This window comes from Conger conger, chromosome 17 (genome assembly GCF_963514075.1).
Source record: "Conger conger chromosome 17, fConCon1.1, whole genome shotgun sequence".
Lineage (NCBI taxonomy): Eukaryota > Metazoa > Chordata > Actinopteri > Anguilliformes > Congridae > Conger > Conger conger.
Window position 1 is genome coordinate 3,965,300 of NC_083776.1, and position 24,692 is coordinate 3,989,991.

The 24,692-nt window shown below is 46.2% G+C and overlaps 2 protein-coding genes across 2 annotated transcripts; both read left to right on the plus strand.

The window, feature by feature from the left end:
- The first annotated feature begins 636 nt into the window (after nt 1–636).
- On the plus strand, nt 637–13,958 carry senp2 (SUMO specific peptidase 2). The gene is made up of 18 exons (XM_061226356.1): nt 637–959; nt 1,325–1,380; nt 1,776–1,891; nt 2,028–2,109; nt 2,373–2,439; nt 2,534–2,705; nt 2,912–3,018; nt 4,727–4,812; nt 5,052–5,109; nt 5,238–5,313; nt 8,715–8,822; nt 9,339–9,524; nt 10,303–10,434; nt 10,844–11,047; nt 11,333–11,412; nt 11,556–11,640; nt 11,741–11,836; nt 12,646–13,958. The coding sequence occupies exons 1-18, from the start codon at nt 793–795 to the stop codon at nt 12,706–12,708; spliced, it is 1,941 nt and encodes a 646-aa protein (XP_061082340.1). The 5' UTR covers nt 637–792; the 3' UTR covers nt 12,709–13,958.
- A 554-nt stretch (nt 13,959–14,512) lies between these two features.
- LOC133116631 (transformer-2 protein homolog alpha-like) lies at nt 14,513–24,589 on the plus strand. The gene is made up of 8 exons (XM_061226425.1): nt 14,513–14,708; nt 18,725–18,870; nt 19,804–19,969; nt 20,811–20,999; nt 21,580–21,695; nt 22,212–22,373; nt 23,803–23,876; nt 24,501–24,589. The coding sequence occupies exons 1-8, from the start codon at nt 14,676–14,678 to the stop codon at nt 24,509–24,511; spliced, it is 897 nt and encodes a 298-aa protein (XP_061082409.1). The 5' UTR covers nt 14,513–14,675; the 3' UTR covers nt 24,512–24,589.
- Nucleotides 24,590–24,692: the final 103 nt, after the last annotated feature.

A 24,692-nucleotide genomic window follows, 5' to 3' on the forward strand; every position in this document is an offset into this window, starting at 1 on the left:
CTGTGTACTTCTAGCACAATTTAGCAGTTCATCAGTTTGAAACTATACAGGGTACATATCACACTTTAATACAGATATATTGATAAACCTTTAGCACACATCGTTGAGAGTTTTGGAGGAACCAGCCTGCTCACTAAGGTGGAGTCTGATTTTGACTTGTGATTGTTTATCATGCTTTTAGGAGGGAGATCTTTTGTTCTGTGAATTTTCCCCTACAATAGAACCCACAGATATCCTTCCATGACCTGTGACTATAGTCACAATGCCAGAACAAACGGGACAGTTGCCATTTGTCAATTACAAAAAGTGCAGTGTATATCTTTAAAATGTCTATATTTTCTGAAAAAGTGCTTGGTTGGGTAGCATTTATGAATGTTCTTATAAGAGGCCTCTTACCTTATTGATTTTTATTATTGATTACCTTATTTTAAGCAGGTAGCGGCGGTACTTCATCCCAGGATCTGCGAAGCCTAACTAACCATTCCAGTAACCATGGAGTAAGCATTGTTTATGGAATGCAATTTGGTAGGGATGTTTTCTAGAATGAAAAAAGTATGACAAATAAACTTCCAGAAGCGGGTCGAAAACGAATAGAAAATGAGTTCAGGGGGAAGATTCCTTACTGCTGCACAAAGGGAAGTGGCACATGACGTAACTTCCTAAACCCACAGTAACGTTAGCTTGTTTGGTTCTCGACTAGCTCATTATTTCGTACATGCGTGTCTATTTAATAATTTAACAGACCTGGCCCTGACGAACCAACCGGTGCCCATTTTATCCTGGTGGTCTGGGATGTATGAATGGATAGTTGACAGCATATCGTCGTTTTTCGGACATCATACTGAGCAAAGGTGTACGAGTTGGCCTAGGAACAATAACCTGCAGTTGCCAACAGTAGGGACTCTTAACGGGCAGTCACAAGAGAACCTCTCCAGACCGGCTAAACGGAATTACCAAAGGTCGGTGCGTGTGTCCAGTTTTACTTGCTGAAGTGAACAGTACCTGGATCGCTAACGTTAGTTACCCAGGATATATGAAACCCGTAATCCGCCGACGTGAATTTAACTTACCTGCGTAGTTGGGGTAGATATGGAGGTAAACGCCTTACATATGTAATATTACGAAAAGTTAGCTACAGGTAACGGTTATAGTCTTATGACGAGGTTTCCTCCGCATGTTTAGCTAGGCAACTAAATCTTGTATCTACCTAACCGTAGCAGCCAGAAAACTACTTGGGTGTAAATTGCGTAACGTTAGTGTTGTTTGCCAGCACTTCTCTATGCTACATTGACCTTATTGATGTTGCCCCCTTCTTGTTTTTTAGTATCCACTCACCCGATGGTAGAACTGAACACTTGGAGGTCAAAAGGCCCAAAAGAGGTGACTATTATGATATTTAACTACAAGACCTGTTACTACTTGTGCCTTATTGGAGAGTGAGCAACTCTTTGTTAAACAAAGTTACTTGTACAAACCGTAGGGATAGAATTGTCACTGACCTAACGAAGTGGCGTGTTCTTAAACTCTATCCATTAGATATGGTAAATGGTAATTGGTTGGCATTTATATAGCGCCTTTATCCAAAGCACTGTACAATTGGTGCTTTTCATTCACCCATTCATACACACACACACATACACACACACACACGCACCAACTGTGATTGGCTGCCATGCGAGGCACTGGAATCGAACCAGCAACCCTCTGACTGCCAGACCTATGGACTGTAATAATCTGTGGACAGCCTCACTCAATAACTGTGTTTAATTGTCCAGATGTAGTGGTCAGCGTTGTCAGGAAAACGGTGGCAGGAGTTGCTGGTCTGCTTCGTTTGCAAAACCCATTTGCGAACGCTCATTCTAAGGAGAAAACGGCTTGTGTTCCTAATGAGGTGGGTTACTTAATCACTGTGATTTTTTAGGTTCTTCATTTCCAATGTAATTTTAAGATGCTAATTTGGCCTGAGGTCTATATCCTGATTTTGTGTGAAACTTTGACGAAACGTGCCGAATGATTGCCTTTTTCAGGTCAGCTTGGAGGAGGTGGGAGTCGATGAGATCTCAAACAACACTTTTAACTCCTTGATCAGTAATATGGAAGTAAAGAGGGGTAAGAGTGATTCCTCACTTTAGAAGTCTTACCAATCAGACACTTTTCGCTATTTGCTTTTCGCATATTCTTTAAGAGGTTTAGGACGTTTAACGTTGCTGCACTCTCGATCAGATTCTGATCTGGCAGCTTGTATCACGCAAGATGCACCATTTTTCCAGAGGGTGCTGGTCAAATATTGAAAATGTGTTCTATTTGAAAATGAATGCACAGAATGTTCTGTAAGGAACCATTTGTGGAAGTATGGTCTTGTGTTTGTGCAGAAAAACCCATGGAGAGGGCGTTGCTGCATTTTCATCAAAGCTCTCAGCCTTCAACCAGGAAGCACAAGTAAGTCCAGCTTCGCCCGTTAGTCATTATTTTGCTGAAACTAAGCCGAGTTCAGGGTGAAAGCTACGTCTTTATCCTCTCGTCCCCCTCACAGTGGAACGGCGCTCTACCCAGGAAATTCGGAGAAGACCAGACTTAGGCACCAGCGGCAGTCCCTGCAGCTCCTCCCCCGGCCTGATCCACGAGGGACCGCCACGTCCGACACGGAGCCCCCTCTCCTGGCCTTGCCACCCCAGAGTCATAAACCTCAGCTCGCGGTGGAGGAGGTAGACCGCTATGCACTGCGATATAGGAGAGGAGGGATTTATTATCGTCTACATTAGTGTCGTCCTTGTGGATAGTCCGTCCTCGTTTGTGAAATGACTGTGAATTATTAAAAAAATTCTTGCGCAAAAACAAAGTGAGGTCAGCATATGCTGTCTGTTCCGTGATGTAATCTAATCGTTGTCTCTAAATTTCCCTCTCCCCCAAGGCTTTGAAAGAAAGTGACCGGGAGCACTACAAGCTCCTGGTGGAGATGGTCTCGGAGAAGTACACCAACAACAAGCCGCTGCCTTGTGGTCGTGTGAAGCCATTCATGTGAGTTCTGAGATATGGGCCTGCTCTAAGCCTCACTGTTCACTGCAGACATTTACATTTTACATTTTAGTCATTTGGCAGACGCTTTTAATCCAAAGCGACTTACAAGTGCATAGGTTCTACCATAAGTCAAAGCATCACATCCAGAACTAGCAAAATACACATGAAATGCTGTTCTAAACATAGTTGTCATCATAAGTGCATTTTTTTAATTTTTTTATTTTTTATTTTTTTTTTGTGGGGGGGTTAGACAAGGATAGGGATATCAGAAAGGAGGGGCAGGGGAAATCAGGAGGGAGGACTAAGGTAGAGTTTGAAAAGGTGGGTTTTGAGTCTGCGTCGAAATAGGGGGAGGGATTCTGCTGTTCTGACAGTGGTAGGCAAGTCATTCCACCACTGAGGAACCAGAATGGAAAAAAGGCGTGAACGTGCAGCTCGACCGCCAGGTGCACGTAGAGAGGGGACCATAAGGCGACCAGTGCTGGCAGACCGGAGTGGTCTAGCTGGGGAGTAGGGAGTGATCAGGGATTGTATGTAAGGTGGGGCAGTCCCCTTAGCAGCCTGAAATGCCAACACTAGGGCCTTGAAACGGATGCGTGCGGCAATAGGAAGCCAGTGGAGGCCAATGAGAAGCGGGGTGACATGAGCCGACCTGGGCTGACTGGTGATCAGGCGGGCTGCAGCATTCTGGACCAGCTGGAGGGGCTTGATGGCACACGCTGGGAGACCGGCTAGGAGGGAGTTGCAGTAATCCAGGCGGGAAATGACGAGCGCCTGGACTAGGAGCTGGGTGGCTTTCTCAGTCAGGAGACTTCCCACCGTGACATTACGTTACATTATTATATAGTCATTTCGCAGACGCTCTTATCCAGAGCGACGTACAATTAAATGCAAATCATAACCGGGGACAAGTGTGCTGAAGACCCGAGAGGGAAGTACATTACATGACATTATTGGCATACGCTGTTATCCAGAGCGACGTACAGTTGATTAGACTAAGCAGGAGACAATCCTCCCCAGGAGCAATGCAGGGTTAAGGGCCTTGCTCAAGGGCCCAACGGCTGTGCGGATCTTATTGTGGCTACGCCGGGATTAGAACCACCAACCTTTAACCAGCTCGTCAGGAGCATTTGGGGATTAGGTGTCTTGCTCAGGGACACTTCGACACAGCCCGGGCGGGGGATCGAACCGGCAACCCTCTGACTGCCAGACGACTGCTCTTACTGCCTGAGCCAATGAGACGACTGCTCTTACTGCCTGAGCCAATGAGACGACTGCTCTTACTGCCTGAGCCAATGAGAGGACTGCTCTTACTGCCTGAGCCAATGAGACGACTGCTCTTACTGCCTGAGCCAATGAGACGACTGCTCTTACTGCCTGAGCCAATGAGACGACTGCTCTTACTGCCTGAGCCATGTCGCCCTGCCTGAGCCAGATGCCTGAGACATCTTGTCATTTCCCAGACTGCTCAGGGACTTCTTCTGTTGGTTACGCAGTTGTGCCCTCGTAGCAACCACAGCATGTGATACAATAGCAAAACTATTTTTATTCAGTTTATGTCAGGTGCAATGCTGAAATAAGACCACTACATGTATTTGCACTCATAGGATTGGTAGGAAATGAAAAGCCATTGTCTTAGTTTTATTTTATTAATTTTTTGGCGTGAAGGATTCTTTTTATTGTCAACTCATTAAAAACGTTTTTACAGAACGCCTCTCCCATTGGACATGCACAAATCGGCCATCTTCAGCAAGACTTGTAACACAAGCACGTCCAGGCCTGGGCCAATGAAAGGTAAAGACATTGGAGGTGTTTTGGACCAATAGGAAGGCCACTCAGATATGACCCCCCCCCCCCCCCCATTGTGGTTCATATCTCATGAGGGTCTACTGTACCTGCGAGACGCATTTGCTTCTTTTATGTGTAAGCTTATAGACCAAAATAATCTTTTCTAACATTCAGTTATTCATACATTCATGAAAAATCCATTCCACTACATGGTACCCCTAGTGACTGTTTGTTTTCGTCCTTAGCGAACTTGAGTGCGTCGGTTTGGAGGGATGGCTCCTCGGCGAGGCAAACTAAAGACAGGTATTTTCTGTTTGCGAAGCCTGAGGATGTATTTGAGTATTTTGATCAATTTAAATTTGCTAAAATTATTTTAGTGGCAATATATTCTTATTATATAATATATTATATAATATATCCTCTATTTCTAGATGGTGTGATTGTCTGGTCGGGTGCAAAAGTTCAGAGAATGGGAGAGTGGACGGCAGGACGGCCATGAAAGAAAAAGTAAGGACATTGTCTATCTACGGGTGTCCATCTAGGCTGTCCGAGAGCCTGATGATTGATTTTGTTTTTGCTGCCTGCCCTCATTCCACTGTGTAGTATTCCCCTTGTCCTCCCTAGTTCCCTCCATGTGTTTCCTTCCCATCCCTGTCCTCTCTCCTCTCCCCAGGTCCCAGTCAGGTAGGAGGTTCGCCTCCCGCCAACATGGGCAGAATATCTCTAACCTCATCTTCCCTCCCAGATCCCCTGGTATTGATCTCTGTGTGGCTGGTGGCCTCTGGAACTGCCAGTCCGCCGTCCAGAAAGCAGACTTCATATCTGCCTATGCCTCCCACCTCAACCTTGACTTTCTTGCTTTAACTGAAACGTGGCTCTCACCTGAGAACACGGCCACCCCGGCTGCCCTTTCCTCTGCCTTCTCTTTTTCCCACACACCCAGAACCTCTGGCAGAGGAGGTGGCACAGGTCTCCTAATCTCATCCTCATGGAGATCTAGTGTCTTCTCCTCATCCCTCTCCTTCTCCTCTTTTGAATTTCATGCGGTTTCTGTTACTCTGCCGTGCAAACTGTTTATCATTGTTGTTTATCGCCCCCCGGGTCCTCTGGGGAACTTTTTGGATGAGATGGACATCCTCCTCAGCTCCTCACCTGTCAATGACACCCCCCTGATCCTCCTGGGTGACTTCAACCTCAACTCAGAGTCCACCCAGTCTACCTTTCTCTTCCTCCTCTCTTCTTTTGACCTTACCCTCACTCTTTCCCCTCCCACCCACAAAGCAGGCAACCTTCTTGACCTCATCTTCACAAGGAGCTGCACAACAACCAACCTCTCTGTAACACCACTCCATATATCTGACCACTCCTTCATCTCCTTCTCTCTTCCACTCTCCTCTAACACCCATCCATCTCTCCCACCATCCACTGTCACCTGTCGACGGAACCTACCCCACCTGTCTTCCTCCACCCTCTCATCTACAATCCTCTCCTCCCTACCATCTGCGGAGTCTTTCTCTCGACTCTCTACCGATGATGCGGCTACAACTCTCATGTCCTCCCTCTCATCTTCCTTTGACTCTCTGTGTCCCCTCACCACCAAACTAGCTTGGGCCTCCCCCCCCAGTCCCTGGCTTTCTGATGCTCTACGAGCTGTCCGAACCGAACTGCGGGCGGCGGAGAGAAAATGGAAAAGGTCCTGTCTCCCCAGTGATATGGCTTCCTTCCATGCCCTCTTATCATCTTTCCATTCCTCTGTCTCTCTAGCTAAATCTTCCTTCTTTCACTCGAAAATTAACGCGGTAGCAGTAGCACTGCTCTAATCCCCGCAAACTGTTTTCAACTTTCTCCTCTCTTCTGGCCCCCCCTCCCCCCCCACCCCCCTCATCACTCACACCTGATGACTTTGTCTCCTTCTTTGAAAAGAAGGTCGATGCTATTCGCAATTCCTTCTCCCAACCCTCCACCCCTGCTGACCCTCCTACCCTCCCCAACTCCCTAACCTCCTTTTCTCCTCTCTCTGACGCCGACACGCTGAAACTCCTTACTTCCACCGCCCAACCACCTGTCCTCTTGACCCCATCCCCTCTCCCCTCCTACAATCTATATCTGAGGACATTCTCCCTTTTCTCTCCTCTCTAATCAACACCTCCCTCTCTTCCGGCACCATGCCCTCTTCCCTGAAGAGGGCCAGAGTCACTCCCCTCCTCAAAAAACCTACTCTCGATCCCTCTGCCCTGAACAACTACCGGCCTGTCTCTCTTCTTCCCTTTCTTGCTAAAACCCTGGAACGGGCGGTCTGCTCCCAACTGTCCACTTATCTTCTCCACAACAATCTCCATGACCCCAACCAGTCTGGCTTCAAGAGTGGCCACTCCACTGAAACCGCCCTGCTCGCGGTCACTGAGGCACTCCACTCTGCTAAAGCAAAATCCCTCTCCTCTGTCCTCATCTTCCTCGACCTGTCGGCCGCCTTCGATACAGTCAACCATGAGATTCTGCTCTCATCGCTGTCTGGGATGGGTGTCACAGGTTCTGCACTCGCTTGGTTTTCCTCCTACCTCTCTGGTCGCTCCTACCAGGTGACTTGGAGGGGCGCACTCTCCGACCCTCAACCCCTACGAACTGGAGTCCCGCAGGGCTCGGTTCTTGGGCCTCTCCTCTTCTCGCTATACACCATGTCTCTTGGTTCTGTTATCTCTTCCCACGGCTTCTCTTATCACTCCTACGCTGATGACACCCAACTCTTCATTTCCTTCCCCCCTGACACCCAAATCACCACACAGATCTCTGCCTGCTTGGCTGATATCTCTGCATGGATGACTTCCCATCACCTGAAGCTCAACCTTGCCAAAACTGAGCTTCTCTACATCCCTGCTAAGTCCTCTCCGTCAATCGACCTCTCACTGACTGTGGAGGACTTTGTAGTTTCCTCCTCCCGTACGGCAAAGAATCTTGGGGTGACTCTTGATAACTGCCTCTCCCTGGCTCCACAAGTATCCTCCACTGCCAGAACCTGCAGGTTCTTTCTGTTTAATATACGCCGCATCCGTCATCTCCTGACGGAGAAAGCCACCCAGCTCCTAGTCCAGGCGCTCGTCATTTCCCGCCTGGATTACTGCAACTCCCTCCTAGCCGGTCTCCCAGCGTGCGCCATCAAGCCCCTCCAGCTGGTCCAGAATGCTGCAGCCCGCTTGATCACCAGTCAGCCCAGGTCGGCTCATGTCACCCCGCTTCTCATTGGCCTCCACTGGCTTCCTATTGCCGCACGCATCCGATTCAAGGCCCTAGTGTTGGCATTTCAGGCTGCTAAGGGGACTGCCCCACATTACATACAATCCCTGATCACTCCCTACTCCCCAGCTAGACCACTCCGGTCTGCCAGCTCTGGTCGCCTTACGATTCCCTCTCTACGGGCACCTGGCGGTCGAGCTGCACGTTCACGCCTGTTTTCCGTTCTGGTTCCTCAGTGGTGGAATGACTTGCCTACCACTGTCAGGACAGCAGAATCCCTCCCCCTATTTCGACGCAGACTCAAAACACACCTCTTCAAACTCTACCTTAGTCCCCCCTCCTGATTTACCCCGCCCCCCCCTTCTGATACCCCTATCCCTGTCTAACCCCCCCCAAAAAAAAAAAAAAAAAAAAATTGCACTTATGATGACGACTATATGTTTAGAACAGCAGTCCAGGTGTATTTTTCTAGTTCTGGATGTGATGCTTTGACTTGTGGTAGAACCTATGCACTTGTAAGTCGCTTTGGATTAAAAGCGTCTGCCAAATGACTAAAATGTAAAATGTAAAATGTAAACATCAAAGACGTCATCATAACATTTTCCCACACATTGAATAATTAGCTTACAGTGTATGCTATTGGGGTATTGTATCAGGGGTTTTTTGTACTTTTTCAGTGGCCTGTTTGCTCGCTGACCGAAGACGCGCGGGTCAGGCACAGAGACAGGCCGCCAAACTCTGCGTCATTGCATTTGGCTGCGCAGACACACAAACCTGCAGCACGGGTGAGCCGCTCGGAGCCTGCTCCCATCTGCCATCCCTACCACTAACAATATATAAAATATATATATATATATATATATATATATACACATACATATATACACAGTACTGTGCAGAAGTCTTAGGCACCCGAGACTTTGTTATATATTTTTATTTCTTTTGGGGGGGGTTAGTATAAAAGATCACATTTGAGATTTCCAAATATTCATTTTCCAACAGAGACGTTTTTGTGTTTTTTAAAAGTAACATATTACTGTAAGCAATTCACTACTTTTTACATAAAGTCTGAGATCAGAAGCAAGGAGCCACCCAAAGTCTGCAGAAGAACTGTGGCAAGTTCTCCAACATGCTTGGAACAAACCTCCCTGCTGATTGTCTTAGCCAACGCTGTCCTGCAGTTCTGTATCTCAGAGAAGTGATGCAGGTTTAACACCGATAGGGTGGTCACAAAAAAAATATTGGTCTTTTACAATGGTCTTGTAAAAATGCTTTAACACAAATATCCCCCCCCCCCCCAGCTGCCATCTCAGACCGCGCCGTTCCCTCCTCATCAGACGCAGTCCGCTGACCTGGACCTCTCCTCCGACATCGCGGCCCGTTTGAATCTGGGGGACCACGCGGCGGTCCCCTCCCTCTTCGCAGTGCACCCCAGGAAAGCGGCGGCCGACGGCGGTGTCCGGCAGGAGTTCCCCGTGCTGACAAAGGTGATCCGCGGAGCCCTCTCTGCCAGTATTGGCGGAGCCCCATACCCTTCATGTTTGATGGTTTCCAGTGCTACTTGACTGAAAAAAAATCGCTGTTAAAAATGACTTTTCCTTGCCCTAGATATATTCATGATTCTTTTACAGATTTCTTTGATATTCTGATTTCAGCAGTTGTCAACTCTCTAGTTCCTAGTTTTCTCTCAGGCAGATGCTTATCTAAAAATAACTGGTAGTCTGTGGGATCTGGCTGGTGCTTGGCAACGTGTCCCCGATTTAATTTTGGTAATGGCAATTTCTAGTCTGAGTTTGGCTGCAGTATATTAGCAGCTTATACATATGAAATGGAACTATCAATGCCACTTAACTTCATGTCTGCCTTTGTTACATTACATTACATTAGACTGATGGCATTTGGCAGACGCTCTTATCCAGAGTGATGTACAGTTGATTGGACTAAGCAGGAGACAATTCTCCCCTGGAGCAATGCAGGGTTAAGGGCCTTGCTCAAGGGCCCAACGGCTGTGCGGATCTTATTGTGGCTACACCGGGATTAGAACCACCGACCTTTAACAAGGGCCCATGTACCTTAACTACTACTCTACAGGCCGCCCCTGTATTTCACTGGGGGTGGAACCTTGGACTGCTCCATCTTGGAAGCAGGAGGTCTTGTGGGAGAAGAGCTGTGGGTTTTTGGCATTTCTGAAGAGAAACGGGCCCCGGACTGCCGGGGATTGAGAGGCGTTCCGTTGAAAGGCTGTGTCCCCCTCCCCCCGTCCAGGAGATGCTGCAGGAGGTGAGCCAGGCGCTGGGTCAGAAGGATCCGAACCTGGTTCTGAGCAGCGCGTTCAAGCTGCGGATCACCCAGAGGGACCTGGCCACGCTGCGGGACAGCAGCTGGCTGAACGACGAGGTACCGCTGCTCCTGCTGCTCCTGCTGCTCCTGCTGCTCCTGCTGCCACTGCTCTCCTGCTGCTGCTCCTGCTGCTGCTTCACTTCCTCTGCCTTTCCTGTTTTACATAGTTAAAGATTTCCATTGCTTTAACATTAGATTTGCGTTAGATTTCCATTGCTTTAACTTTAGATTTACTTTAGATGTACATTGCTTTAACATTAGATTTACTTTAGATTTACGTTGCTTTGACTTTAGATTTACGTACTTTAGATTTGGATAGGGGGCGTTTTTGGCACTTAAGACCACACAAACGCTGTCCTATGGATATCACGGATCTAAAATTAAAAGGGTGGAAAGGGGTACAATATGGGACCTTTAATGCGTTAATTTCATCAGCCGTGTCTTGTGTTCACTCTCCTGTTTCCAGGTGATAAATTTTTACCTGAACTTGGTGATGTCCCGCAGCGAGCAGGGTGGGGGCAGGAAGGTGTACGCCTTCAGCACCTTCTTCTTCCCCAAACTGCGAGGGGGGGGTCACGCCGCTGTCCGCCGCTGGACCAAGGCGGTGGACCTCTTCCTCTACGACCTCATCCTGGCGCCTCTGCACCTCGGAGTGCACTGGTCTCTTGCAGTGAGTAGAGCTGGAATGAAACGAGAAGGATGGGAACCGAGTTCTGTATGAATGCAAATGTATTGGGATAGTTATAGATGGTGCTGAATTGGTAGATTTTCCTCGAGTAGTAATTCAAATTTCTATTTCGAATTGTTTATTTAGTCAATGGCTAAATGGCAGAGAACTTAATATGGCATAACATAACTGGTGTAATTTGGAAATATTAGTGCAGTTTCAAAACTTTGACATACCAATGACTTTTAATGAATGAAATGATACACAGATTTTGTCTCTGATCCCAAGGTGATTGACCTCAAAGCAAAGTCTGTGAAGTATTATGACTCTATGGGCCAAAGGCACGACCACATCTGCAGCCTTTTACTGTAAGTACAAAGACCATCAGCCGCTTCAGAGTTGACTGTAAATGGTAAATGGTTGGCATGTATATACAGCACCTTTATCCAAAGCACTTTACAATTGCTGCTTTTGTTTTTGGTTAACTCTTAACTCTGTGCCTTCCTCCCAGACGTTATCTGAAAGATGAATACATGGCCAAAAAGGGCAAAGGCCTGGAAGTCTCCAAGTGGGTAGTATCCAGCCTAAAGTCCAGCGTAAGTGCACGCCCTCCCTGGGGGTGGAAATGGACGGAGGTTTGATTTCACTGTGGCGGTATCTCGTGATGCTCAGCGGTCCTTCTCGTCGTGTGTGCAGGAGATCCCTCAGCAGAACAACGGCAGCGACTGCGGAGTGTTCACCTGTAAATACGCCGACTACATCGCCCGCGGACAGCCTCTCACTTTCACACAGGTACCGCTACCTCACGGTCAGGCCGTGGGCTGCCTAATGTCCTTATCGAGTTTGGAGTGGGGTTATCGGCGGCGTTGGTTTGCCGCTGATCATCCCCCGGTCCACGTCAGATCCGAGCGCATGTTTACTGGGCGCTTGCATGTAGGGTGGAGGAGGAAGAAGACCATGCACTGTATGTAGGCATAACAACAAACAGCCATTGCGCCCGTCTGTCAAAGCACCTCTGGGACAGTGCGGCACGTGTGTCTTCAGCTACCACGACCACATAACTGCTGAACAGCGTGTAGCACTTTTTTTTTTTTTTTTTTACGATTGTAGTAAGGCTTTGCTGTGAGAAATAAGCTCACTTGGCATGTTCACTCCTGGTTGGGTTGTGAACATGGTTTGCTGCAAATGAAGGTGAGATTTAAATGGTCTGGGTTTATTTGTGGGGTTTTTTCTTAGGGCTGTCCAAAGTTAAATTTTTTAAATTTTTTCTTTATTTTATTTTTATTTTTTTAGTTTCAAAGAGAAACTGCCATTTTCAAAATGTCACTAGCTGAATTATTGTGATGATTGTTTAACGTGATTTGATGCGAAGGCTATCGACCGACCGACCGACCTCTTGTTGGAAACCTTGTGAGAGAATGAGTGGAGACCCGTTGTAAATGGTGGCGCTAGTTTCTGATGGTTAGGTCCAGTACAAGGTCCTGTTGACATGTGGCATGTCTTGTTGTGCTGGTATATTAATTCTGTATTCTGTTTGCCTATCATTTCAAAGAGTGGTGGTCTACAGACTTAGATTTTTCCATTTTTTCCCCCCCCCTCAGTCCAACATGCCATACTTCCGGAACAAAATGATCTGGGAGATCCTAAACCAGCGGCTGTTGTAGGAGGGTACATCAGCACATCGGTGTTTTCCCCTGGCGGTGATCAGCGACGCCATGACCCAAAACACAGAGAGACGGCGCGACCAAAACACAGAGACGGCAAGACAAAGCTGCCCCATGTATTGCCCCCAATCGCACAATACGTGTTTTCCTCAACACGTGGGAAATGATAAGCTATTGTTAATTTATTTAAAACTAGATTTGTTAAAGCTGCTTTCATGCATTGTTTTGTTTTTGTTGAAAACATTAAATCTTCATTTGAGTGTTCAGAGAAGGGTCATTTGCCTGGAAATAAGACGCCGGTATACTTATTGTCAGCTTTGGCTTTTGTGCACTACATTAAATGGATAAGTGCATTAATTTATTTGTTAAAACTCCACAAAGATATGAAATACAATTGTTATTCTATTGCTTCATTTTATGACCTTGTGGTACTTCATTAATGTATTCCCAAATCCTTGAATTAGGAAATTTGGTCTTATTTTTGTTGAGTGTGACCGAGTGCCTATGCACAGACATGGGTTTATGTGCCTTAACTGAACAGATGATGAACATGCAAGATTGAGGGTGGGGGGGGGGGGGGGCTGGCGGTTTAATTATTTTATCATTTATGACATACTTCTGTGATGTAGGCACTGATCTTTGCCCAATTAGTCATGTTTCCATTTTGATTTCGGATGAATTGAATCATACGTTTTCTGTGCAGCTGCTGCCTGTATGAACTCGTGAGAAATGCTCTTTCGTGATCTGCCATTTCTTTCCACCATGTTTGTGAAGGGCTGCCCCTGTCTTTCTTCTGGTGTGAATGTTTTTTTTTGTTTTTGTTTGAGGCATTTCCTGAACTGGATCTGGATGGTGTTTAGCTTCTAGCATTGTATGATAAAAAGAAAGCTTAACGTGACAAAGTTAGATGTTAGGAGAGTTATTTTCCATGCTAGGTGATTCCTCAGAATTCAGCATCAATAGGGCCAAGCTTTTTTTTTTAAAACGTTTTATTCTTAAATATTACATATTTATTTGAAAGTGATGAAATTATTTTTCTTTTGCACAAATCTGTTTATACTCCGAGTGTATTTTCTATTTGGACTTCCATTAAAATCTCTGAGCACGGCGAACTCTGAATGTAATTACGGTGATGCACAATATCAGTGTAAAACAAAGAATGTGTATCTGTCTAGGCGTCATATTTGTATGCATTTATCCATACATTTCTGTTGTATTTTTGCAAGTAATAAAAGAAAGCCAATCGAGTAGTCTTTCGTGTGTTTACATTTACATTATAGTCAGTTGGCAGACGCTTTGAATTCAAAGCGATTTACAAGTGCATAGATTCTTCCGCAAGTTAAAGCATTACATCCATAACTAGTAAAATGCACATGAAGGGCTTTTCTATATTTTTGCAATATATTTTATGACCAGACATTCAATCTATGCGGGAAAAGAATGCAGTAGAATCCAATAGAAGTTAACCTACATGATATTACTTTATTGTAAACTGATATATATGAAATGATGACTTGTTTTTAGAGATATATTGAACACATTTTTTTAATATGCGGAACGTATTAACTCAAATAATAGGGCCTATCAACTCCTCAACATGTCAAGTCCTCTGAATAAAATGATGGGTTGCATGAGGGGTTATCTATTACATAAACCTGTTTAATTTGGGGGGGGACGAGGAGAGTGAAAAAAGTCAAAATCACATCAAGGGTTCAAGGGGTTAATTACTAGTTTTTATTCACACACAAATTTGCCCAACTTCTCACGATATTTACCGTCTGTGTTCTGGTTTGGAAATACCGCCCCCACACTTGGCGCGTTTTCATTCATTACAGTTCGTCACTTCCGCTGGCAGGAGGCTTCATCCGTGTGGAAGAGAAAGAAGCGTCGAGAGTCAGGAGACAGCTTACGAACGGGCAGTCTTGCCGTAATATAAATTGATTGAAAAGAATCTCAATCAGGAAGATATGAGTGACAACGAGAAGGATTTCGTTGAGCGGGTGCGTAAAATGAGTTCTTATCTAAGGTTTCATGTGTGTTAAACTGTAAGTTAGCTAGCTAGACGGTATCATTGCTTCTTTTCATTTACAAACGTTCTCTCGTCGCCATTTCTGTCTTCAGCCTAACGTAGATCACAGGGGCCTAGCTAGATAATCGTCTTCTCCGATTGTAACGTTACTTTTATTTCGGTCTTGGTCAGTCGTAGAATCTTGACCATGGTTTCGCTACGTTATCGCATTCCGTTTATCTAGCTAGCTAGTTAACATTGCTGCCCCACGGTCTGGATGCGGCCTGTTTGCCGCTAACCGCGTAGCCTAGCCATAGCAACTGAAAGCCAGTTAGCGAGCTAACTTGGTTCACGGTAAAGCTATCTAGTTTCGCAATTTAAGGTCTTAACATTTTGGGAAAATATTAGTTTACACAAACATTTTTATTTTACACTTGGATGCCTAATATTTTATACTCGATGTTCTCTCAACGTAACGCTGGCTGACTGTTCATAATGAACAATAGCTAGCTAGCGATTACGTGCATGCAGTAAATTGATACCTAGTCGCATGCAGCCGTAATCGGATGTTTATATTGAAGTGCCTTTTCTCGATTGTTGGCCCGACAAGCCGTGGTTTCTCGTCTTAAACGGCCCTGTGGTACAATTCGGACATGCATAGCAGTTGTCTACATATAATACATGAGAAATGGTGGATTAGGAATGAAACCGCAAAGCCGGATCTTTGCACATAACTTGCCGCTTCAACAAGGCCGAACATGCGTTAGTGTGCAATGGTGGATTGCTGACGTTAAGATGGGAACTTCGGTCAGTTAATTTTTACGTACGAGATTATTACCGTTAAATTAAAAAAATAAAAGTAAATTAAACGCCATTTACTTTGTAAATCGCCCCCGAGTCTTACGCATACAAACCTGCATCTCAATAGGAGAAAGGTAAGTTGGCATTGTTTTCTTAATTTAATTTAGCTTCAAGGTATTTCGGATGTGTAACGACAATAATTGCAACTTTCGTGTTAACCAAATGTTATAACCCTGATCTCTTGCATAGCATGCTGGGTAAAACCAAAATGACGAGCGAGTCCGCTTTGGACCTTTAAGCGTTTGCTGACTATCCAAGTAGACCCCATGATCGTGGAAAGTGAACACATTGTTTTCCTTCAGAGTTTGCGTCGTTCTAGTGTTTAATGTACAGTTTGGGAATACCCGTTACCAGGTCAGTTAGTTGTGGAGAACTTAAGACTGGCGCACAAGCATCTGCCTTGCAACCGGCTATTGCATGTTTACTTGCAGAGGGCGCCCCCTGTGTTTGGCAAGGTGCAGACCAAGGAACTTGGAAGTCTAACTTCAAAAGAATGGCTCTTATTGCAGTTTAAATAACAGTGCTTCATCAGGACATTTACAAACTTGGCCAAAAAAAAAACTGCACCGGAGAAAAGTGTCCCCTTGCTTTTAAAGCTTTGTAGACATTAAGGATACTGTAAAGATTATTGTAGGAATTGCTATTGTTGCTTTGTGGGACGGGAATCGCCTCCTGACTGGATTTCTCCCTCGAGTGATTCATCGCGACATTGAGGGCAAGTGACTTAGAAGGATTTCCGCCAGGGTACAGCGTAATTTTTCTCATTAACCCCGTGGCCAGTTATACCACTACCAATATAGTAATCCTTCCGCATTCTCCACTGAAGATAACGTTCCTCCTCTGGCTGGAAATGGAAGAGTTAGTTCCTACTTTTAAGAAGCAACGGTCTATTCGGTATAGTTCGCGCTAGCATGTGTGTGGTTTTAGAGCAGACGTTCTGAATTCCAGATGCACGATGCTTCCATTGTGCGTGGAAGCTACTGGTAAAATGTATACGTGCCGCAGACGGAGAGAGCTGTTAATGTTAATTTGAGCCACTAAAGCGCCATTTAGCATCTGTTCAATTTTGAATTCAATGCGGTGCCAAGTTGCTTTCTATTAAATGGGTCATGTCGTGAGCTTTCTTGCTGCTGATTGTACTCGCTTGGAAGGAAAAAGATAAACTGCGGGCACCTGAACATTCTGTCCCACTGATAAAATGTCCCAGCTTCCTGCAAGAAGCCTAACTCGCAGTCTTTAAAATGGCTTTCTCTCCCCTATGAAGTTCATGTCTGAATAGTCAATAAATAATACCTTTTAGTTGTAAAATGAACATTGCACAACAAAAAAAATTAAGAGCAACGTGTTAAACTCAATATGTGCAAGGAACCAGGAGAGGAAAGTATCATTACTCCACACAGAAGAAAAATCAAACTCTTGTAGGCTTTCCTAAACAGGTAGGTTTTTCGACTGATGTGTAAATTCTTTAGGATGCACATGCGTCAGAACACGAGCGGCCCGTTTTAAGTCACTTTTAAGCCTAATCTTAAACTGTTTACTCCAGTGTCATTTTTGTAGCTTATAACTAGGAATTCGGTTTTTCTGTCAGCTCTGTTTTCGGTCGACTCAAATCTGCGAGTGTTTATTCAGTGTTCAGTGCTGCAGGGGGTAAGTGGGTCATGGCTGCTATTTTATGACTGTAGTTTTATAAATACATTCATCCTTTTCTTTTTTTTGTTAAGGTTAAGGTTGGAAGAAGAGAAATGCTGAAGAAGTCAAATATGAAGTTTTTTAATGAGAATAATTTGAAGTGTCAAGCTGAATTAACAATGCATGCTAATTATGAGGAGGAACAGGAAGTCCCCACGTGTAGTGTATTGGCAGTTTGGGGAATGGGGGAAGAGGAAAGAAGTAAGAAATTTGAAACTGAAGAAAGAAGAAAAGGAATGTTTTTGAAGTTGTGAAGTTAAGATGAGAAGTGTTCGGGGATAAGATCACTGCGCTAAGTAATTACTACTAGTTTACATCCCAGTATGATTTCTCTATTGTAAACGTGCATGCACTATTCTGATTTAAACACCCATATACAGGGTTAGCCTTATTTGTTTATGTTGAAATTAAATAAGCGAATTATACCCATTGATCTGTATCACCACAGAAAAATGATCTAAATTGGTAGTTTTATAGGCTATATACACTCAGTGAACAATTATTCGGTATTTTTTTGACTTGGGTCTTCTGCTGCTGTAGCCTATCCTCTTAGAGGTTTGGTGCGGTTTGTGTTCAGAGATGCTCATCTGCATACCACTGTTGTAATGTGTGGTTATTTGCATTGCTGCCAGCTTTCACCAGTCTGCCTCTCCTCTAAGCTCTCCCATTAACACATTTGCCTGCAGAATTGCTGCTCGCTGGATGTTTTTTGCACCATTCTCTGCAAACTAGAGACTGTTGTGTGTGTAAAATCCCAGGAGATCAGCAGTTTGTGAAATGCATAAACCATCCTCTCTGCCATCAACAATTATTCTATGGTCAAAGTCACTTGGGTCACATTTCTTCCCCATTCTGACATTTGGTCTGAACAACAGCTGAACCTCTTGACCATGTCTGCATGCTTTTATGCGTTTAAATGGTAAATGGCAGGCATTTATATAGCGCCTTTATCCAAAGCGCTGTACCATTGATGCTTCTCCATTCACCCATTCATACACACACTCGCACACCGATGGCGATTGGCTGCCATGCAAGGCCCCGAGCAGCTCGTCAGGATCATTTGGTGGTTGGGTGTCTTGCTCAGGGACACTTCGACACCGCCCAGGCGGGGGATCGAACCAGACGACTGCTCTTACTGTCTGAGCCATGTCGCCCCCCTGTGGCAGCTTTTAGTTGCTGCCACATGATTGGCTGATTTAAATATTTGCATTAACAAGGTGGTGTACAGGTCTACCTAATAAAGTGCTCACTGAGTGTATGTTGGCTGCTTCTACAACCAACATTTTACAGATCATCTTTAGCTGAATTATTGTGTAAACTACATATTTGTTGACGTGATACAAAAGCCAGTGCTGCAGGATCAATGCATTAGCCTACACAAAGCATTATGGGATTTGTAGTCTTCAGTGGTCTGGCGCATTGCTGCTCGAGTGCTGACCTGTGGTGTGGTTGGTTTAGGAGTCCCGCTCGGCCTCCAGGAGCGTGAGCGCGCGGGGGTCGGCTAAGTCTGGCAGCCGCTCCCCGGCCCAGTCCCCCGCCCCGTCCAAGGAGGGGTCCCGGCACTCCCGCTCCAAGTCTCGGTCCCGTTCCAGGTCCAAGTCTAGGTAAGGATCGCTTTCGTTTAAAAAAAAATAAAAAAGAAGAAAAAAAATACGTGTTTGTGCCAATGCTACAAGTTGATGTTTGTACACTCGGGCTGGTTGTTTTGAGTGATTCTTTGCTCATTGAATATTGAATAGAATTAACCTTTTCAGCCCCAAGCCAAATGTGCAGTCGCTCCACCCAAAACCCAAGGTTGAGAGAGTTCAGTAGGGTCTTCATAGGGGGCTCTTCATAGTAGAGCAGTCATTTTGTTTGGCTGAAAAGGTGTGAGGTTTAGAGTGCCATATGGCAAGCTTGATACTGAAAGGGTCATGAACTTTTTTTTTTTTGTAGGCGAGTGCCTGCAAATTGCATGGATATAAATAGTTTGTTTTTATTTTGTTGTGTTGTAAAGACTAAACTCTTGTTCCCATGCAACGAATCATGACTCCAGAGTTTCAGCTGTTTTAAATAACAGCCCGGACCTGCATTGCCTCCAACGGGCTCTGAAATCGCAGGGCTCAGAATGTGCTCCCAAATGTGGAAACTGGTAGTTGATTCGTCATAATGGGTTGTGTTTCAAGAGTCCAGCCTGTGTTGGTTACGTAGCCACGATAAGATCCGTGCATCCGTTGGGCCCTACATTAATGGCGTTTGGCAGACGCTCTTATCCAGAGGGGGGTGTACTGTTGATTAGACTAAGCAGGAGACAATCCTCCCCTGGAGCAATGCAGGGTTAAGGGCCTTGCTCAAGGGCCCAACGGCTGTGCGGATCTTATTGTGGCCACACCGGGATTAGGGCCCCCGACCTTGCGTGTCCCAGTCATGTACCTCAACCACTACGCTACAGGCCGCCTTAACCCCCCCGCACTGCTCCGGCGGAGAGTCGTGTCTGTGTCTCCCGCTCGGTCTAATCAACTGTAAGTCGCTGTGGATAAAGGGTTTGTGCTCCACAGGTCCCGCTCCCACCGGAGCTCCCGGCGGCACTATTCCCGCTCGCGCTCCCGCTCCCACCGCCGGCGTTCCCGGAGCCGCTCCTACAGCGGGGAATACCGCCGGAGACGCAGCCGGAGCCACTCCCACTCGCCCATGTCCAACCGCCGGCGCCACGTCGGGAACCGGGTAGGAGCGCCGCCCGAAACGCCTCCTCTCCCCGCGGTCCGATTTTTACACTGTACCATTTCCTGCTTCAGTGTTTCTCGGGATGGTCACCTCAACACCTCAATCGTACTGAATGATCAAGGGAAGGGGAGGGGAGGGGAGGGGAGGGGAGGGGAGGGGGGGGTTAGGAAGCCCGTACTGAATGATCAAGGGGGTTTAGTGTCTGCTTTGCTGACAGTGACCATTTGGTTTCCGTGATCACATCACGTTCATACAAAATAATGTGTATTCGTCTGCCTGTCACCCAATCAGGGACAGGTTACCTGCATTTTACTTCAGGACGTTTGGGGCATGAAAGCTCATTCTTTTCTAACATGATTTTGTAATTGCCCTGCCTTGCTTTTTACCCTTTTTGTACCCACAAGGCAGTAAGTGTGACTGCTCAACGTTTATTTATTTATTTGAGACAGTTTGTGTAAATGCTGGTTGCACAGACTCATTAAACATACAATAGGTAATTTCAGACTTTGTGGGCCAGAGAGGAATGGCGGCAAACCACAATACTGTGTGAACACGCTGATGTTGGAATGCTGTTGTCTGGCAATTAGAACCAATTTTCAACCAATGAGCTTGAATTATTGTACAGCTATACAATGTTTTGGTACTGGCCCGTCAACTGCATATTTTGAAACCCGAATTTAAGGACTATAAACGCAGGCAGAGGGGTGAGTCAACACATCCGTGAGCCTTTCTCAACGCTAGGAAGGGATTTCCAATGGACTTATAACAATGTTTTTTAACGCGCATCTCTACCTATTGCGCCTTTTTTAATGCCTGCGCTTTCCTCCTCCCCGCTCCGTAGGCCAACCCGGACCCCAACTGCTGCCTGGGCGTGTTCGGGCTGAGCCTGTACACCACGGAGAGGGACCTGCGGGAGGTGTTCTCCAAGTACGGGCCGCTGAGCGACGTCAGCATCGTGTACGACCAGCAGTCCCGCCGCTCCCGCGGCTTCTCCTTCGTCTACTTCGAGAACCGCGAGGACGCCAAGGAGGTGAGCCGCTGCGCCCGCCCACGTCGGCTTTTCGGAAGGGTTGTCTGTTCGATTCCCGCTGGCTCAGGTGGTAAGAGCAGTCAGAGGGTTGTCTGTTCGATTCCCGCTGGCTCAGGTGGTAAGAACAGTCGTCTGGTGGTCGGAGGGTTGCCGGTTTGATTCCCGCTGGCTGTAAGAGCGGTTGTCTGGCAGTCGGACGGAGGGTTGCCGGTTCGATTCACGCTGGCTCAGGCAGTAAGAGCGGTCGGAGGGTTGCCGGTTCGATTCCCGCCCTGGGTGCATTGACGTATCCCTGAGCTAGACACCTAAAGCACTATATGCTCCTGATGAGCTGGCTGGCACCTTGCATGGCAGCCAATCACCGTTTGTGTGTGAGTGTATGAATGGGTGAATGAGAATATTAACCTTTATTTGACCAGTAAGCCATATTGAGATTAAAACCTCTTTTATGAATGAGACCTAGCCACGATGGGGATCAAATTGCAGCATAAACAGGATCATTTACCATTTATATTTTTGTTCATTACATGCGTGCAGGTGTTCCAATTTGTGGTTTGAGTTTATTTGTTTTGTTTTAAAGGCTAAGGAGCGTGCCAACGGAATGGAGTTGGACGGTCGGAGGATCAGAGTGGACTTCTCGATCACGAAGAGGCCACACACCCCCACGCCAGGCATCTACATGGGACGGCCGACCTAGTGGGTGCTTTTAACCTCCTCAGACGCCCGTTTGGAGCCATGACCCGAGTTGCCTTTCGCTCAAGTTTGCCGTGCTTGCCGTATTTGGCGTCCCGATTATTGTTTAAGCCAGGAATCCTCAGGTGACGGTCCTTGTACGTAGGCTGAGAAACCGATGGCTTTCCATCCTCCCTTTGCCTGGGAGTCGGGCCAATCGGTGGTACCAATTCAGTTAATCACCCGGGAGAAAAGTAAACCCGGGCTGGATTTTTATGATCCCTGATGCAAGCCCTTAACTTTGGGGGGGGGGAAAAGTACATGGCGCAAAACTGAGTGTAATAAATTAATCCTTCGGGAAGAATTAGTATTATGTGCGTTGGGCTTTCGGGCGCGTGGTGTTGTTGTGCTGTCGGAACTGTTTAAAAAGGATAGCTTGTGATGGACAGTAAAGTCGGTCAAGTTGCCGGTGTCCTGATGGGGGTGCGGGTTAACGGGAGCGCGGGCGCCTAACCCTGAAGGGTCTCCCTTCTTCCGCAGTGGCGGCGGCGGAGGAGGAGGTGGGGGAGGAGGTGGCGGAGGAGGTGGCAGCAGCGGAGGAGGACCCAGCGCTAGCCGCCGCTACTCCCGGGATTACTACGACCGCGGGTACGACCGCGGGTACGATCGCTACGACGACCGCGACTACTACAGATCTTACCGGTAAGCAGTGCTTGAAGTGGGGAAAAAAACAAGTGCCAGTACTCCTTATTCACGTGTTGGAAAGTGTATCGGCCGGTAGCCGCAAACCCTTGCCGGTTCCCGTTTGAAGCAACGAGGATTCAGATCAGTGGTCAGAGCACAGTGTGAGTGTGCCGGTACTCCGCAGAGTAAAATGTAGAACTTCCGGTACTGCGTACCGGTGAGTACCGGCCCACTTCAAGCACTGCCGGTAACCCCAGGAACCTCGTCTGTTTATTAGGGCCCGATTGGCCGTTGCCCTGGAAAAAAAATTTTTTCCGCGATTTTCTTTTAATACTGTTCCTCAGAAATAATTCTCCCTTAATAATAACCAGGCAAAACAAGGTATATCCGTGTGAGAGGATTTATTTCTGCTGAATGTGTCCAGTGCTTGCGCAGTCCCTAGTCAAACGTGTTTTGCTAATGAGATGGAGAATTCATGTAATTTGTTGTATAATTAATGTGCAAGTACTGTATGTAGTAAAATCTAACACGGTATATGGACTCACAATATTTTCTAACTTCTCGTCCTTGAAGTTTAGTGCCTGGTGGGAGGTCTGAATTTATTGCAGCACATATTTTTAGTCATAATAAAGATTTTCTCTACTGTTCAGTGACTAATGTTTTCATGGTATTTTGGTCTTGGGCAAATTGTTGTAATATGTGCAAGATGTTCCTGCAGTATATCATGAATAGAATTTATAAAGTGCAGTTTTTTTAGGGACCTTGATTTGCTGTAATCATTGTACTTGCTGGCATGTGAATCCGAGATTGTATCCTGCCACGTGATGTTTTGCTTCCTATTTTTAGACTTATTATTCAGGCTGTTTTTAAAATGAAAGTTGGTGTTTTACTAGTTTCGTGTCTTGGCAGATACTTTTTGTGATTTTTATTTTTATCTTTGGACTGGTTAATTGAACTGCTTGTGCTCTTGTAGCCTAGTGGTTAAGGTTCACAGCTGGGGACCCACAGGGTCGGTGGTTTAATCCCCGGTGTAGCCACGATAAGGTCCACACAGCTGTTGCTGGAACTATGTCCCGCTTAGCCTAATCAACCAAGTTGCTTTGGATAGCCGAGGCCACTAAATGACATGTAATGTAATGTAGTAATAATAATAATAATAATAATATACCTTTTATTGAACCCCTGCATTTCACCCATCCTAGTTACCTAGGAGCAGTGGGCAGCCACAGTGCAGCGCCCGGGGAGCAATGTGGGGTTAAGGGCCTTGCTCAAGGGCCCAACGGCTGTGCGGATCATTTTTATTGTGGCTCGACCGGGATTCGAACCACCGACGTTGTGGCTCCCAGTCATGTACCTTAACCACTACGCTACAAGCCTCCCCCATTACATTATGTAATGTCATGTCATTGTAATGTCATTGTAATGTAATGTAATGCTCTTCCTCCAGACGCAGATCCCCCTCTCCGTATTACAGCCGCGGGGCCTACAGATCCAGGTCTCGATCGCGCTCCTACTCTCCCCGTAAGTACTGCTCATGAGCTGCTGTGGGCTTCATGATCCGGGTCGGCCTTGATTCTGACACCCTCTTCAACTGAAATGTCCAATACGCTGTTTCTGTCGTATCCCGAGATCAGTTTAAAGGTAAAATTAGGTCATTTTCATTAGGGCTCTTAATGGTCGAGAGGAATTGCAGTAACAAACACCCTCAAACCACGACACTGGTTTATCCCACCCCCTTTCTCTGAACGCGCCGATGTTGACATGCTCCTGGCTGTGGCAGCTTCAACCAATTTTCAACCAATGAGCTTGAATTATTGTACAGCTATGCGATGTTTTAGTAGAGTATATTTTTAAACTCGAATTTAAGGACTATAAACACAGGCAGAGGGGATGTGTCAGCATGTCAGTGAGCCCTTTTCAATGATAGGAAGGGATTTACAATGGTCTTGTAACAATGTTTTAACGCAAATCTTTTAATATCAGTGTAGGCTTTGATTACGTGACCACCCTCTTCAATTGAAATGACTCAGCCCAATGCACTATTCCTGTTGTGTCCAGAGATCGGTTTAAATAGAAAGGATGTTTCTCACTTCAGTTTAATTTGGTTTAGTGGTTGATGGTTAATCACTTGTATGTGTTCTGCAGGTCATTACTGAAGAGTTCAACGTTTGGAAGTTCCTTCACTGAAGACGTCTGCGATTGGTTGGAGGGGGTGGCGGGGGGGCGGTGCCTGGGTTGCTTTTGTGTATTTGGGTGGGGGTGGGGGGGTGGGAATGGTCTGGGTAAGGATGGATTTTGTTTTAGTTAAGTTTGTGTACCTGACATAAATGGCCTTTT

Excerpts from the sequence above, each read along its gene's own strand:
- senp2 (XM_061226356.1), top strand. The coding sequence starts at position 793 with ATGTATGAATGGATAGTTGACAGCATATCGTCGTTTTTCGGACATCAT. Across the intron at positions 960-1,324 it reads GCTAAACGGAATTACCAAAG|TATCCACTCACCCGATGGTA; the intron begins GTCGGTGCGTGT and ends CTTGTTTTTTAG. Across the intron at positions 11,641-11,740 it reads TATCCAGCCTAAAGTCCAGC|GAGATCCCTCAGCAGAACAA; the intron begins GTAAGTGCACGC and ends TCGTGTGTGCAG.
- LOC133116631 (XM_061226425.1), top strand. The coding sequence starts at position 14,676 with ATGAGTGACAACGAGAAGGATTTCGTTGAGCGG. Across the intron at positions 14,709-18,724 it reads AGAAGGATTTCGTTGAGCGG|GAGTCCCGCTCGGCCTCCAG; the intron begins GTGCGTAAAATG and ends TGGTTGGTTTAG. Across the intron at positions 22,374-23,802 it reads GACTACTACAGATCTTACCG|ACGCAGATCCCCCTCTCCGT; the intron begins GTAAGCAGTGCT and ends CTCTTCCTCCAG.